This window comes from Phacochoerus africanus, chromosome 2, assembly GCF_016906955.1.
Source record: "Phacochoerus africanus isolate WHEZ1 chromosome 2, ROS_Pafr_v1, whole genome shotgun sequence".
Taxonomy (NCBI): Eukaryota; Metazoa; Chordata; class Mammalia; order Artiodactyla; family Suidae; genus Phacochoerus; species Phacochoerus africanus.
The window spans coordinates 1,328,887-1,344,516 of NC_062545.1; the positions used below are offsets into that span (position 1 = coordinate 1,328,887).

Consider the following 15,630-nt stretch of genomic DNA (forward strand, 5'->3'; position numbering starts at 1 on the left):
GCACTGACTTTCAACTTGGAGCCAGCAAAGGAGGGCGGCACAACACCGGTGAAGCCGCGTCCAAACACCCGGCTGCCCCCCGGGGTCCCCGGCTGCAGGGCTCAGGCGTCTCCTTACAGATGAAACAGTGACGAGCAGACCCCCAAATGCTCCTCCTACCGCGCTGGACTCCGAAGAAGGAGGACCCACCGTTTCTTCTTACACACGGGCTTGGAGGACTGGAGTCGGGGCTCCTTTCCCTTTGAGGAGCCCCAGGGTTTCTCCCCACGTGTGTCTCAAGCACGCGTGGCTGTCCCGTGAGTGCAGCCTTCTAAGTTTGAGGCACGTGAAAGGCACCTGAAAAATCGTTCGTGCTCTCAGTCAATCAAAGTAAATTTGCTCTTACTTACAACTAATTAAAGGGTATCTTCAAAGGGTCTCTAAAGACTTCAAAATTTCCGTGAGAGAAGCATGACTCAGTCAAGACAACAGAAACACCTGCTGTGTGAACACTTGCTGTGACTCAGCGACACCCCCCGCCACCAACGCAGGCTGTTCCCACCAGGACAAGCCCTAGGTTTTCTCCAAAGCACGACCGCCGCCCCATGCCCCCCCAGCCAGGGCCGGCCCCCGAGCCGCAGGGCAGCAGGGTATTTCACCATCACGCCCCCCCACCCCTCGCCCCCTGCACCGGGCGTCCCACTAGCGATAACTCCAAGAGCTCGTCTCCCACGTTCCGTGGGGAATTTTCCCAGCAGAGGCTGTGGCAAGCTTCCTGCCTGTGACCCACATTCCATCCAGGAACCCAGCACCTCTGTCACCTCCCTGGAGCAGGCCCACAAACTGCACGGACAGCTGGGCTTGAGCCCTTGGCCTGAGCGTCTCCTTCATAGAACCTGAGCTGACAGCATCTTGCCCTTGACCCCGATGGCCCCAGCGACCAGTTGGGAGTCCTGGGCACTTCGCTTTGTCATCTGTGTCCCAAATGCCGCATGTGCCCAATGGTGAATATTGGAGCACCCGTGCCTGGCAGGCGGTGACACGGCTGGTCACCCTGAACAGGTCCCCGGACACAGCGAGCCTTACGCCACCAGAATTTCCACATCGCCACCTACAGCAGCGGGAGCTCTTCACAATCTGCCAGCTTAGGCTCACTTCCAAGATACACCCAACGGGGACCTTTAGTTTTTACGAAGTGAGAGTATTAGCAATAGCGGCCATAGCTGAAGGCCCTGGCTTTCTGCTCCTGCCATGGAGCTGCCACGGAGACGGACCCTGAAGTCAGGAAGGCTTCCTGGAGGAAGAGTGGGGACAGAAGCAAGCAGAGGACCACGAAACACAGGGCTCACCGCAGGTGACAGGCGGGGTGGCCACAGAAAGGCACGGGGCACCTGCGAGCTGAAAGCCGCAGGTGGGCGGTGGGCTCTGGGGGCGGCTGGTGTGGCCCTGGGCCATCTGTCCCCCCAGGAGCCAGACTTCCAGAGCCACAGAGGGAGCGGGTGGATCAGGACAGCCCAGGTCCCCTGCCTGGTGACAGAGAGCACAGTCCCCATTTTGCGCACAAGAGCCTGAGACCCATGGGCTGGTCCCACCCACCGCGAGCAGCAAACCCAGGAACCCAGGCCAGACTGATGGCCCCGGAGCCGCAGACCCCAGGACGGGTGGGCAGGGCGAGCCCTCCACCCCCGCCCCCGGGAGGCCGGCTGAGTCCTCCTGCCCTTGACGGCCCCTCATCTCTGAGGGAGGGATGGACACAGAGCATAGCCTTTTGCACCTGAGCCCCTGCCGGCACATCCTGGGCCCCCCGGCGGGATTCTGTCACCCCGAAGTCCCTGCTGCATCTTCAGAACACGTCCTGGAAGCCGAGTTGTCCTGAATTCCACCTCAGAGCATGTGCGTCTCAGGACAGGACCGAGAAGGGCAGCAAACACGAGGTGAGGGAGCCAGGAAATCGCGAGGAAACGGTGGGGACGTGCCTCCCAGCCGAGGGGGGGACAGAGGGGCCCTCGGGACCCAGCTCAGGGCCAGAGTCCTCCTCCTGCCTGGCCACGCAAGCTCAGAGAAACACGGGTGAGAGGCCAGCGCTGACCGACGGGGACAGGCACACGCGCAAAGCCACGCTGGGTTTCCATGTGGGCCAACAGCACACAGTCTGGAAGGGCACTGCCAGGCCGGCTGTCCTCGGCCTCCTAAGACTTTGCACTGGGCCCGCAGGCCCGCGCCACCACCCCCTGGGGCTCTCACGGGGGTGCTGTCAGACGGGACGGACATTTGAACACTTTGGACAGAAACACGTGCACCTGCGGATTAACTGGATCCCACAAGACAAGAGCTCAGAACAACCTCGGCTGCCGACGGCCGCCTCCTTCGCGGCCTCTTCCAAGGGTGCTGCGTCCTGGGTGAGCCTGGAGGGCGGGGGCCGTGGCAGGCAGTGACAGTGGGGCTCCTGGGGACTTGCTGAACTCCCGTTCCTCTCTCCCTGCGTCCGCCTCCTCGGGTCAAGCGACCTGGAGACGGCGTCTGCAGACGCAGGATCTCGGGCTCCACCTCGTGCTCGTGGGTGACACGACCCTCACATGACCCTGTGGGGCCGAGGACCCGGCTCCGCCACTGCCGTGACCCTGTGGGCTCGGCTGGGACAGCAGCCTGGCCCTTCTCGTGAGGGGCCCGCTAGGACTCTGCCTTGTTCTGCCGGCAGGACAGTAGAACGCGTGGAGCAAAGGCACTGGCTTTTCTGGAAGCTTCTGTCTTCAGCTGAACCCTGAGGGTCTGAGAGGCAGCCAGGGGGGAGAGGGGGCTGGGAGCCTGCTGTGCAGATTGGCGGGAACCACATTTGGGACGCTGGGAGGATGTATGGGGTGGAGGGAGCATGAAGGGCCCTGAGGAGGTGGGCTGGGCAGCCTCGGGGAGCTTCTCAGGGAGTCAGAGCAGACGTGCAGCCAGGATGCTGGGGTGGGGGGGAGGCGGGCGGGGGGCAGGCTGGTGGTGCAGCCATGATGCTGAGGCAGGGGCAGGCGGGAGGAGGGGGTGCAGCCGTGATGCTGGGGTTCTTCAGCCTTTCTAGCCATGCCCCGCCTTTCTGCTCTTTCACCCACGCCCTAGACGAGGGCAGGGCAGCTGACTCGGGCTAGGATGTGAGCTCCCTTTGAACGTGGAAGCAGCACACAGCACACTTTGGGACAGATGGCAGTTTCCCTCTAAGGAGGGTACAGGGTGCCTGTCCACATCCAGAGGTCTGATGGACCAAGGGCAGTGGCTGAGGTCACCGGGTGGCGCCCTCCCTTGTGTGACCACAGCAGGGGGGCCTTGTTCGAATGTGCAGCAAAGCCAGGCAGCCTGTCGCCAGGTCAGTGTGTGCGGGGAGGGGGGCTCCCCGCGTGTTAGCAGGGGGCTCTGGGACGTGGGGACGACAGGTACAGCTGATGGAAGGGTGGGTGAGAGTTCGCGGGAGAAGAGCAGAGATGAGGCCACCAAGTGGATGGACAGGCAGGGGCCACCTCCTGGGCCACGTCTCTGACAGCGCTCTCCGGGGACCCCCTCCCCCGATCCCAGACCCCACCCCCACCCCCGTCCACTGCTGAGTCAGCTGCATAAGGGGACCCCTGAGGGTGACCTGTCTGTCAGCAGTGGGCCCCTGCTGGGACATCAGACCCATCCCTGAGGGGCCATGTCCCCAGAGCGGGGCTCTCACTGCTGGGAACTTAGCGAGGGCTGCCTCAAGTTCACGGTAAAACTGGGACCCCAAAGAGTGGTAAAGAAGAAAAGTTTAAAAAAATGTGATTAAAAAAAGAAGTCTGGATAGAATTCGGCTTCAAGTCAAGTTCAGGGGTCAGTCCAGGTTTTTTCTCAGACATTTCAGCTCCTGGAGCCCCAGGCCTTGGGCCCCGCCAACCTTCCCGCATGGGGAGGGGTGGCCAGGCAGGGTCACACAGGGGAGGGCAGCTGGGGGAGGCCTCCTGCACACACGGGACAGGCCTGCAGAAGGCCTGGGGGTCAGAGACAGGCAGACAGGCGCACAGAGTGACAGGAAGACAGAAAGAGGCAGGTTAGCACCTACCTCTGCCATCCCTGGCAAGGAATTCCCTTCTCCTTTCTGGTTACATCTGGGGGCAGAAGCAGCAGAACCACGGCTGAAGGGCCAACGCCTCCCACCTCAGCAGGGGGAGGGCCAGGGCCCACAGGCGCCCCTCCCCAGGCCTGCGCCCTCAGCCCCCCACGCCCATCCCCAGAAGCCCCCCCCCCACGTTTCCTGACCTTGGCGCGCACGGGGACACTGCACCTGTGCCGGCCACTGAGGCTTCAGAGCAGGATTTGCCTGATCTCTAAGGAGGGGACAGAGCATCTCAGGTGCTCTGAGACGGCACCGCCTCCCGGGGCAGAGGGAGCCCCGGGCAGCCTCTCGGACACAGCATCTCCCCCAGGGGCACAGGGGCCAGGAGGCCCGCTGGGCTGACAGGGGCTAAGGGCCCCAGGCCTAAACTTTTAGAAATCAGTCTGCTCCGTGCCTGCCATTGTCATGCAAGAAAGAACCAGAGAGAAAGCTGCTAACGGGGAACCCAGAGGAGGAGGGGGCAGAATCCTCGGAGAATTCTCCTGGGGCCAGTGGGGGTTTTTAATTCCCTCCAGGGCTTCGGATGCAAAGAAACGTAAATGGTTTCTGGCCTGAGGCTGGTCAGTTGGGGTCTGAGGGAAGGGGAACCTCCCCAGACTTCCTCCCAGAAAGCCAGCAGCTTGAAGGCTTTAGGGTTTCGGTCAGAAGGAGGTTTTGAAAGCCTGAGGCACAAAATGCTGATTTCCTGTAGTCATTGTTCTTTCAGGTTAAAATCATCACAAAATGGAGGGGTTTGAGATCTTCCATCCAGGGAGAACCCTGACATAGAATATTCATTTAGCCGGCAAATAAGTGAGGCCTCTGCTTTCAACACAGTGGATTCTCTAAGCGACCAGATCTCTCAGCAGAAAGCAGCCTGCATCCTGCTGGCAGCGGGGCCCAGCTCGGCTTTTAAAACCAAAACCGGCCCCAGGAACACAGCCCTCTTATCGGGTAGCTGAGCAATCGCACATCGCAGACGTCCAGATAAAGTTGCAAGAAACATCAAATGAAAATGTCCCTGATTGCTACTTCCCTAATTTAGTGTCCCTGCGCCAGTCAAATCTTTAAAACTGGACAGTTGAACGTGGCGCCTGAACTCAGGGTAAGCGGCCACCCAGCAGGGTGGGGTCGCCCTGCCAAAGCTTCGCGGGTGGCAGACCCCAGCCCACCTCGGGACCCGCCTCCGCCCGGCGGAGCCAGGCTGCTCTCGGGCTCCCCCCGGTGGCCGACGTGGGAACCTTCGCGCCCGCAGCCGAAGAGGCGCCGCCCCCTCCTCCCCGGAGCCGCACCAGCCTGTGAAAAGGGCCTGAGGACGCCCAGCGCGCTGGGCAGGAGGTTCGAGACCCCACCAGGATGACATCGCCAGTGAAAAGAAAGTTCTGCCTCTGGCAACTCCCTCCAAAAGATCACCCTTTTAAGAATGAAGATCTGATTAGCATGAGCACATGGTCTGTGGATCTGGCAAAGCTGCAACTTAGCCGACGTGTGTGTTCAGGTCAGAGCAGCTACTCGCCTTCCTTACCGGAGGTGTTTGCCAAAATCCAAAATACATTCACCCACGGAATGAGCAGATGTCTTGGCAGGGCTGCTGCCAGCACAGGAAACCGGCTCCCTCTGCTCTGAGGGAGGAAGGGGCAGAGGCCGAGGGCGTCCCAGGGCGCACGGAAGTCGCTGCCACGTGTCGCTGCCTCCCCAGGGGACAGTGCCGCCTGAGAGCTCACAGCTGCTCCAGCACCTTCACAGAAGGCTGCCTGGGAGTCCAAGGTAGTGTTCGACTGATGAATTTTAAAGTCATCGATTCGTGGGGGTGGGGTGTCTCCTGGTGCAGTGAATCTGAGCCTCAGATGAGAGGCCCTGGGTCACCCTTGGGAGAGAGTCCTAGCCCACATTCAGCGTCCAGAGGCCAGCCCTCACAGCAAGATGGACCTGTGATTAGCAGATTTCCTGGAGCCCCAGGGGATGGCCCCAAGCTGGGTGGCAAGGTCAGGAGGCAAATCTGGCTTCCACAGGAATAATGTAAATAACACTCACGGGTCCAAAAAAATCAATGGCGGTGGAGACCGACTACCAGATCTGAGGCTCAGAGAGTGACTGAGAATCAGCCCGCCGGCACCGTGCCATGAGGCGGGGTTGTGCTCCGATGCTGAGATCCTGCGCTGGTCCCGGGGACCACACTCCTGGAAGGGTGTGGCTCGGCCGGAGCTCAAAACGAGCAGGGCTCGGAAAAGGAAGGGGAAACCCGGGGGCGGCAGGGATTCCTCAGGCGGGAGGGTGAGGAGCCAGGAGCGGGAGGGCGCCAGGGCTCTGATGTCCACCCCTCGCCTCGTCCCCAGAGACCCCAGACCCTGGAAGACAGAACCCAGCCTGGGAAGAAAATGCTGGTGTCGGAAGGCACGGAGGATCGGGGCGGGGTTTGGCCTTCAAAGACCCAGGGACCTGCTTTAAACGCCCACGCCGGTGGCCCTTGAAAACCAACGATGTCGCTTCTGTCAATTCATCAGCAGATAAAGTCGTTAAAGATGATGCTTCTCAGCCTGCACGAAAACCCAGGTCCCCGCAGTACTGCTGGTCAGCATCTTCCTGCACAGGTGCCAGGAGAACCCCGATGGCAGATGTTACGCCACAGCCCGTGCCGTTAGGACCGTTTGCAACACCTCTCTTGCTCATGTTTGTCTGTTCACCAAAGACAAAGGACTCCCTGGCCATGGCCAGTCTGGTCCCACGAGAGAAAGGGACCTTCTTCTCCTCCCCTCCCCCACAGTGTGTCCAGTAAAGGAGCCCCGGGGGCGGACGGCAGCCCTGCCCCTCTGGTACGGCGGGGGCCTGGCCCTGAGCACTGAGCCCCGACCAGTGGTGGAGACGACAGGGACCTGGCCTCATCTGTCCCTGACCCGGGAAAGAAGGTAGCTGTCCCTTAAAGCAGGTGCACGAACACCTAAGCGGCTGATCTCTGGGAAGAAGGTTCCAGGGAAGTTTCACTTAGGTCTCACCTGCGCGAAGCTGACGGCGCGTCACAGACGGGGCGCCTGGAGCCTGACCCCACAGTGGCCTGGAACCCTGACCCCACAGTGGCCATGAAATGTCGTGTATTTCCAAAATGCCGGTCACTCTTAGCCCTGCAGCCACCACAAAACCACAGGACAGAACTTCTGTCTCCTGAAGGTCAAGCTTTAGAATTAATTTTAAATGTACCATTTTGTCCAAAAAAAAAAAAAAATCTTGACAACGCAGTCCCAAGTCCTTTGTGCAATGAATCAACAGACAACTGACAACACACGGCATCCTGAGTTCTGCTCAGGTGCCTGCCTTCCCATCTCTTGTTTTGAAAACGCGAAGCGGAGACAGCATTGATTGTTTTATTTGGTCATTTCCACTCCACACTTTAAAGCGGTTCTTCTCAACGGGGGCGGGGGGGGGGAGGCTATCCCTTACGAAGTGTCCTTATCTGCACGTGACGCGTCTGTAGGGACGGACACCGCCGTGGCCACCAGCCGGCGAGGAAGAGGCTCGCGGGGGCTCTGCGAATCGCTTGGATTTGTGTATTTTTCTCAGTGTTATAATTAGAGCCGAGGGAGGAAAGATGGGGCCCTCGTGGAGCGAGAGGAGCCTGGCCCCCAGGGTCGCGGTAGGGTAGTCACCAGACACCGTTAACCAGATGCGAGGAGGCAAAGGCAGGCCTGCGGCCAGTTCCGACGACGACGATGGGCCAGGAGTGGTTCCACCCGAGCAAAGAAAGGGAGGCAGGGCCACATATGAAAAGCTGACCACCGGCTAGACGGCGAGATGCATGTGGGAACAACACGCTCAGGGTGCCAGGGGCCGGTCGGCGGGCACCACGGGGAGCGCACATCCCAGTGGAAAAGAACCTGAGACATTAAAACCCGCAGTGGCCTTTCCATCAGGACTCGGGGCACTGGTCGCACGTTTCTTTCCCACTTTTCACGGCCACAGGAGGAAGGGTCTAGGGCCCGCTGGTCAGCTCGCGGGTCTGGGGCAAACAGGAGCGGGCAAACTCCTCCCAAACTGCAAGGGCGCACAGGGTGGCCGGCGCTGCCGTGGGGACAGAGAGGAGAGCCCCAGCGCCGGGCCCCGGGGCCTGCTCAGCCCAGTCTCCATGGGAAAGGACCTCGGGTCGTCTGCCAGGATGCTGCCATTTCACAGCAGCCTGGGCGCCCCCTCTTGGGCACCGCCCCTGTGCCCGGCACCACTGCCTTGGCCCCAGCAGGGTTGGCTGGGGCGGGTATGGGATAGACCCAACCAGGGCTGGCCGGGCCACGGGAAATCAGGCAGGTTTTCTCAACCCCAAGGAGGAAATGATGCATCTGTGATGCTCTCATCTCCTAGGTGGGCTGGGTCCATTTGTTTCCAGAGCCTGGATTACACCGAACAGTCAAACATAAATAAACCAAACAACCCACCTCGCCCTATAGACGTGAGCTGTTTTTTTTTTAATTTGCCAACAAACTGATGAACTTGTTCTTTAAGAAGTGACTCAAGTCCAGCACATCTGGGAAGTTCCAAATGCAGTGGGCCTCCGAGACAATGCCTTCCATCCTGAGATGCTCTGGGCCTGTGATCACCCCCCCCCCCCCCGGACGGACGGTTCCTCTAAGCTCTTCGTGCTTTCTGAAACTTCGCTAGTATTGGAAGACTCTCTGCCAGCAACCTCAAAGGTTAAGAGCTGGCTTACCTCCCCCCCAAAAAACTCGGCCCTAGGTCTGGGCTCGGTGATAGACGCAGCCGGTAACATGATGCGGGGGTTGAGATGACAGCAGTGGAGCTGTGGCCCACCCACCGCCACGAGCCAGCCACCAGGATGGGGTGCGGTGCAGGGGGGACCTACAGATGCCTTTAGGGGAAAGAGGATGAGGGAAGGACCTAGAAAACCTCTGTGGAATCTCCGCTGGTGCTAAAGCAGAAAGAGTGACGTTAACAGCCCAAGCGTGGGCCGAGGGAGAAGGAAAGGGAGTTTGTCGTGCTTTGGGCAAAAACAGGAAAGATACAGAAAAAAGATGGCCAAGGAAAAAAAGAAAAAAAAAAGGGGGGGGGAAGCTACATGTTGAAGGAAGAAAAAGGGGACTGATGATGGTTCTGGCATTTTACCTCCCGTACAGCCAGCTCCGTGGGTTAATATGCCACATTATGCCAGCCCGAATAAAAAGCTGAATATAATGACAGCGTTACTCGGCATTGTGGGAGAGCCCCCATGTCAAAAATTCTAATTGAATCTGGCCAGATAATACAAGTTTCCATGTATAATTTCTTGTTTTTCAATCCGGACAATATAAACAGGAGTTACCATCTCACTTGGTTCTGTTTATTTGTGTTTTATTAGAAATCTCGGCTCTTGGATTTCCAGCCTGGGACTACAAAACCACCTAAGAATGCCTATTATTATCACTTTTAGAATAATTTCTTCTTAGCCCATAGGAAACTCGGATTTCATTTTCTGAAATCCTTCCTCTCTCGGGCCTCAGTTAAACAGTCAATGTGTTACGTGTCGTTCAAACGCTACAGATGCACAACCGCGACAGTGGACTCCTGTCCCGTCAGCAACACTGTCGCCTGGGGAAACGCAAGGTGACAATTCGAGTGTGTTCTATAAATGAACTCAGAAAAGCACTTCCTAATGGTTCTTTTCTGAGTCCAAAGTCCTCCTGGAAATTCGTCTTTCTGAGTCCGTGCCCTGTCTGCGTGGCTAGTGTATCTTTAGTTCAAAAACACACAGCGTGACCTCGCCTGCCATCCTCACGTCCATGGCCAGTCTGAATAACAGCCCCACTCGAAGGCCCGAGACGCTCCTGAAGGCTGACTTTGACACGGACCCACTTAGATGCCTGTCTGTTCTCAACCACTGCAACCTATGCTGGTTACGTCAATGCTCGTTTACTGCACAATCTTGTTATAGCCTGAAGATGCTTATAGTTTTATTTATGGTCTTGATTTCAAATCCAAATTAAAGTGGCTCCTCCAGATGTTTGGGTTTTGAGTCGCCATGTAAATGGGCTTCTAGGTTGGAAAATTCTGATGATGTTTAGTTTCCTTTTCCTTAACCACCTCCGTGGTCCGTCTTGGGCTGATGAATGAAATGCAGCCTTCCCCGAGCACCAAACGCACTCAGAGCACTGGCAGTGGGAGGAGAAAAACCCGTAATCATGCCCAAAGGGATGGAGCAGCGAGTGAGAACCGCATCCAGCAGGATGGCCCACCGCCGCCAGGGCCCGGAGGGCGCGCGGAGGCTGATGCTTCTGCAACACCGATATTAGACCAGTGATGAAAGGTTTTAACAAACACATGGGAGCGAGTTGTGACTCCCATTCCTTCCCTTGCAAAGCAGACAAGTGCACACGGGCTGGAAAACAGCCCCTGCCACTCTGGCCTTACACACTTCCCCGACGTGCAAGCCCTGGAGCCCTCACCACCGGCTGGGGGCAGGGCCCACTGGGACCCAAAAGTAGCCGGGGACCCCCTCCCCCGCCCAGGGAAGAGAAACAACCTCAGGTTGAATTTGGAAGCAACCAGATCATCGCAGGGTCCAGGGCTCCGACGGGGCCTCAGGAACTGGATGCACAGCCCGGCTGGCTGCGGGGAGGTCGTGAGAAAACACACACAAAATGCCCACAAGGCATAAGGAGCGGGGGTGCCTCAGTGTGCGCTCACGAGGAGGTCGTGGACACGCACCAGGGCAGCGTTCTCCGGGGGCCACCAGAAGCCATGGGAGAAGGGAGGCCCTGTGCCCTGCACTCTGACCTGGGCGGAGGTCCCCTGAGCCAGCCCGAGTCCCCTGGAAAAGCTGGCGGGGTTCGTGCCTCCCGCCCCCGAAGTCCGCCCCTGGGCTGTGTTCACCGGCCCTCTGCCAAAACCCGCGTACCTACAACAGAGCACAGCTCTGATCATCTTTGAGGAAGATACTGGAAATGAGTCCCTGGCCTCAGCCATGAGCAGAAGTGCTTCAGAAGTCAACCATGCCCATGACAAATGGGTATGACCTGGCCTCAGAGAAAGACGGACATAGCTGGGGATCCAGGTTGGGGAGATTCGATCCCCGTCCCAGCACCTGCCGTGGCTGGAAAGAACACGGAGCTCCTGGTGCGCAGGAGCTAATGCCAAGCCTCAGAAAGTCATAAAAAACCAGCAAGGCGCCCTTTCAAAAGAAGAACTAAAAAGAGAGAATATTATCAAGCAAAGCAGCAAATCCTCTTTGTCTTGTACACAAGGTAGCGAGGTGATCAAAGCCCGTGACACGCTCTGCAACACTGTCCCCCAAACAAAGACCATTCAGGGCAGGAAGAGACAGACCCTGCGTGGTCCAGGGTGGCCTGGCCACAGGCTCCAAACCCCTGAGAGCCGTGCTGCTCCTTGTTTCCTGTGACAAGAAACGCATGGGTAGCAGAGGGGTCCAGCTCTTCTCAAGCCCACCCAGGCCCTCACCATGCCCGCCACGAAGCTCGTGCAGCAAGAGCAAAGCGCAGTGCGCCACACACCCGGGCAGACAGAACCACCCGAAGGCCGGGGTTCCCCCACCTGAACGGCACAGCCACCTGCAAAAACGGTGCCATCTATAGGACCAATGGCCTGGCTGCCACCAGAAACAAGTAACTTAGAGAACACATAGTACTGGGAGCCCTACAGGCCTTATCTTTAATCCTCGCAGCACGCAAACAGTGTTGCTTTACCCCCCTCTGCTGATGAGGACACTGGCCATCCAGGAAGTTGAGGAGCCTCCCTCAGGGCACAGGTGCAGAAGCCTCCTGGTAGTCAGGCCCATCTCGGGGCCTGGCGCTGTCTCGCTGATTTATTACAGATCAGATGTCAAGGGAGAGCCCTGAATGCCAGCGAGCGATCTGGAAAGAGAGGAGCACCGCAGAAAAAGCCGGCACGCCCAACGGTCCCTCCAGACCCACCAGCCGCCTCGTTGATGCCCTGGATTCGGGTGGGGGTGGGGCGGAGTCCGCCGAGACACGAGACACGCTGCAGCTTTCAGCTCTTCTCCGGATGCAAAAGCAACACGGCATGCTATGTGCAAATGTCTCCTGAAGGCAAAAAGTTTCCTCTGGACTTCGTGCGCCGGCAAGAGAGGAGGTACCTGCAACAGGCGTGCAGGACCCCAGCCGGAATCCCGTCCACGGCCGGCATCACAACCACCCAGGAGTCGCCTTGGGAAGGCGAAGGGCAGGGGGTGTAAGGGAAACACGTCCCTAAGACGAGGGGAGGGGAGAAAAGAGAAGAAAATCCACGGAGATTTCGATTGTTCCCACAACTGAAGCCTTCTTTGTCTTGTGCACAGAGAGACCAAGAGACCCAGGTTCCCCGAGGAGCAGCCAGATGGACAGCAAATTTTGTCCCTTTCAGAAAAATCTGTGGCCCCTGCAGACACGATGTTGCTGCAGCTCTGAAAGCAACGTGGGGTCTCACTTAGAGACTTGCTCCCAGTGTCTCTGAGGCCTGGGGGGAGGGTTGCACATAGGTGTGCGTGGACCTACAGGGATGCGTGGGGGGTGAAGGACCTCTAGTCACAGGCGTGCACACGGCACACACGGCTCCACGGCTCCTCGGGGCGGTAAAAGTCCCACTCGGAAAGCCGAGCGTGTGAAAACTGCCCTCAAGCTCCGAGTTCGCAGTTTCTAATCTACAAGTCACTGGTGAGACACAAGGCAGGGACGACGAGGGCTGCCCAGAAGAATTTTAGGTATGAACAATGAACTCACTAACTCCTTCTCCCTCATACGGCTCAAAAAAAGAAAAAAGAAAAAGGAAAAAAAAAGAAAAAAGGCTCGGCGGGGACTGCTTCAGATTTGCTGAAAAGCAGAACCCGCCACGGCCGGTCTTAGCCTTCGGTATTTTCGATACAATAAACGCCTTCTACCTTCGTGTTTTCTCAAGCACTTGTTCAAAAACACATTTAAGTGGAATGTTTTCGTTTCTGAAGATTGCATTAATTATGGGTTTGCAAACACTGAAGCCCACGCGGTAGGCCCGAGCCGGGGTTGAGCCACCCGGCCCGGGGCCCCGCGGCTTGGCTCGGCCCCTGCGCGGAGCTCCGCGCTTGGCACCGCGTGCCGGGCGGCCCGGCCTCGCGGAGAAGTCGCAGCCCAGCAAGCCGAACACGCCGCGGTCAGCGCGGTGACCCAGGCGCTGGGGCGCACCGGGCCCGGGGACCTCGGCGGAGGGAAGTGGGGGGCGCGGGACGTGGAGCCCGGCGGGGCCGCCAACGTCTGCCGGCTCAGACGAGGGCAAAACAGTCTTATTTTTCACGTTTTCTGCTTCTTCGAAGTTCACTCCAAGAGGGTCTCCTGCAGGGGTCACGCGAAATCTGCGGGGTCCACGAGCACGGCCTGGCAAGCGCCGCCCGGTTTGCGCGGCCGCGCGCGGAGAGCCCAGCCCGAGGACGCACCCGGCGGGCCGGGCCGGGCCGGGCCGGGCCGGGGCCAAACTCGGAGAGTCCGCGGGGCGGCGCCCTTGTCCCCGGCCTTGGTGGCGGCGCGGCCCTGCCCACGCGCGAATGGGGCGGCGCGGGATGCCCAGCGCGAGGCGCCCCACGCCCTCCCCTCCATCCCCCCGCGGTGCCGGGACCCCGAGAGCCCGCCGCAGCCGGTGGCCCCCTGCCCCGCGCACGCACGCGACCCGCCCAGGCCCCACCTGCTCCGGCCGCGCGGGCGGAAGGAGGCGCCACCTCCCGGAGGGTCACCTGCTCCCTGCGCCTGGGCGCTGCGGCCGGAGGGGGTCGCGGGGCCCGGGCCGGACCCGAGCAAGAGGCGGCGCGGCGCCACCGCCGGGTCCCCGCGGGCCGGGACTCACCGTGAGCGCCGAGAACTTCTGCGCGGGCGCCGGCGGCAGCAGCGCGGCGAGCAGCCAGCAGAGCTGGGGGAGCAGCATGCTGACCGGCGCGGGGATGGCAAGGGGACGGCGCGGCTCTCGGCCACGGAGGGCGCGGGCGGCACTCGGTCGGAGCAGCGGCCGCGCCCTGCGCGCTGGCAGAGCGGCCGGGTTGCCGGCGGAGGGGCGCTCGAGGTCCTTTCCCCACCGCTCCGGGCGGCCCGACTCCACCAGCTGCCCTCGCAGCACCCGGCGGTCCTCCGCGTCCTTTGCGGCTTCCCTGGCTCCTGTCAAATAACTCCAGAACTTCCCGGATCCTCCTCCCGCCCGCCCGCCCGCCTCCCTCCCTCCCTCCCTCCCCCCAGCCCCACCTCCCGCGCCCGCTGCCGGCGCCCGCTCGGCCGGCGGCCTGGACGCCCCCGTTCCGTGCAGCGGCCCCCTGGGCGCGAGTCTGTGGGAGCGGGAGACAGAGAGGGCCACCGGGCTGTGCTGTAGCCTGTTGGTGCAGCGTGTGCGTGCTTTCTTTCCTGCACGCGCGCGCACACACGCGTGCACACGCGCACACATATGCACACACCCGTGCACATACCAACGCGTGCGGGCCCTGGAGAGCTCCTGGCAAAGCCAAAAGATGCGCTTCGCCCTCCTCCCATGCCAGGGCACTGACCAGGGCGGCGCTTGACCAGCCCTGCAGGCTCGATTCATGCCCAGAGTGAAGTTGAAGCCTAGGTCAGTCCCCAGCCATCCTTGGTTCTCCGGGAACCCGGGGCTCTTTTGCAGCCCATCTGGCCCAGAAGGCTGAATTTGCTGACTGAGGAGCCTGCTCTCCAGCAAAAGGGCAGCAACCAGCAGGACACCCAACATCACAGGGAGGTTTCACTGAGGGCAGCGCCTAGGGCTTCTCTGAGCAGGTGAATCCACTTAGGGGCAGCATCTTGGGGACCTAGGGATCTCACCTGGGGTCCCCCTTGCACGGAGCAGTGACCCGGGGCAGCTGTGGCTGACAGGAATGTGGCTGCTTTTAAAGCGTTTCAGGTGCTCACGAAGCTAGCCCAGAGGGTGCAGACGCCTCGGTGGAGGTTGGTGGGAAACCAAGAGGATTCTGCCGTCCAGACTCTGGACAGTATCCGCTGCAGACAGCATTGCTGGAATAGTTTCTCCTTGGCTTTACAACTTGACAGGAAAAAGTCCTAATTCTAGCTCACACAGCAAACCAAAGGAGTGAAGATTTTTCGAGAACAATGCTTCAATTGACGTGTCGGGGGCCCAGAGAAAAAGAACAAAACAGACCATCTAAATCTGATTTTTCATCCCAAATTTCATCGAAAGCCTTGGCCACGCGTTAGGGGGTGGGCAGGGTCGTCTCGGCAAAGCCTAGAACCGGCTGTGAAGACAAAGGCTGTGCCAGTCCACCCTGGGCCCCGCAGAGGAGGGAGAGGCCTTCATATTTTCAGGAGGCAAGAGGCACCCACAGGGCCAGGGAAAGCCGGGCGGGGGGTAGTATCTCATCTTGGAGGAGGGCGGCCCTGTGAGTTCTCCTTCAAATTCCAGAGCCCAGAAAATCTGTTAAGTCCTTAAACACATTCCTCCTGGCTCGAGGGCTCAGAAGGAAATTATAATAAAGTGGGGGGCTGCTCTCGGGTCTGAGAAACAGGTGAGCAGAGCAGCTGCAGATGGTTAAGGAAGGAAGGAATGCTATTAGGAGACGTTCACAAAAAAATCACAGTAAAAATACACACGTC

The 15,630-nt window shown here is 59.6% G+C and overlaps 1 protein-coding gene across 2 annotated transcripts in view; it reads right to left on the reverse strand.

The window, feature by feature from the left end:
- The window catches only part of SMOC2 (SPARC related modular calcium binding 2), a 138,046-nt gene extending 123,863 nt beyond the window's left edge, over positions 1–14,183 (reverse strand). For both annotated transcript variants that reach the window (XM_047769723.1, XM_047769722.1), the window contains exon 1: positions 13,871–14,183. In XM_047769723.1, coding sequence (XP_047625679.1) covers positions 13,871–13,948 — 78 coding nt within the window. In that variant the 5' untranslated portion in view covers positions 13,949–14,183. The remainder of the gene's footprint in view (positions 1–13,870) is intronic.
- Positions 14,184–15,630: the final 1,447 nt, after the last annotated feature.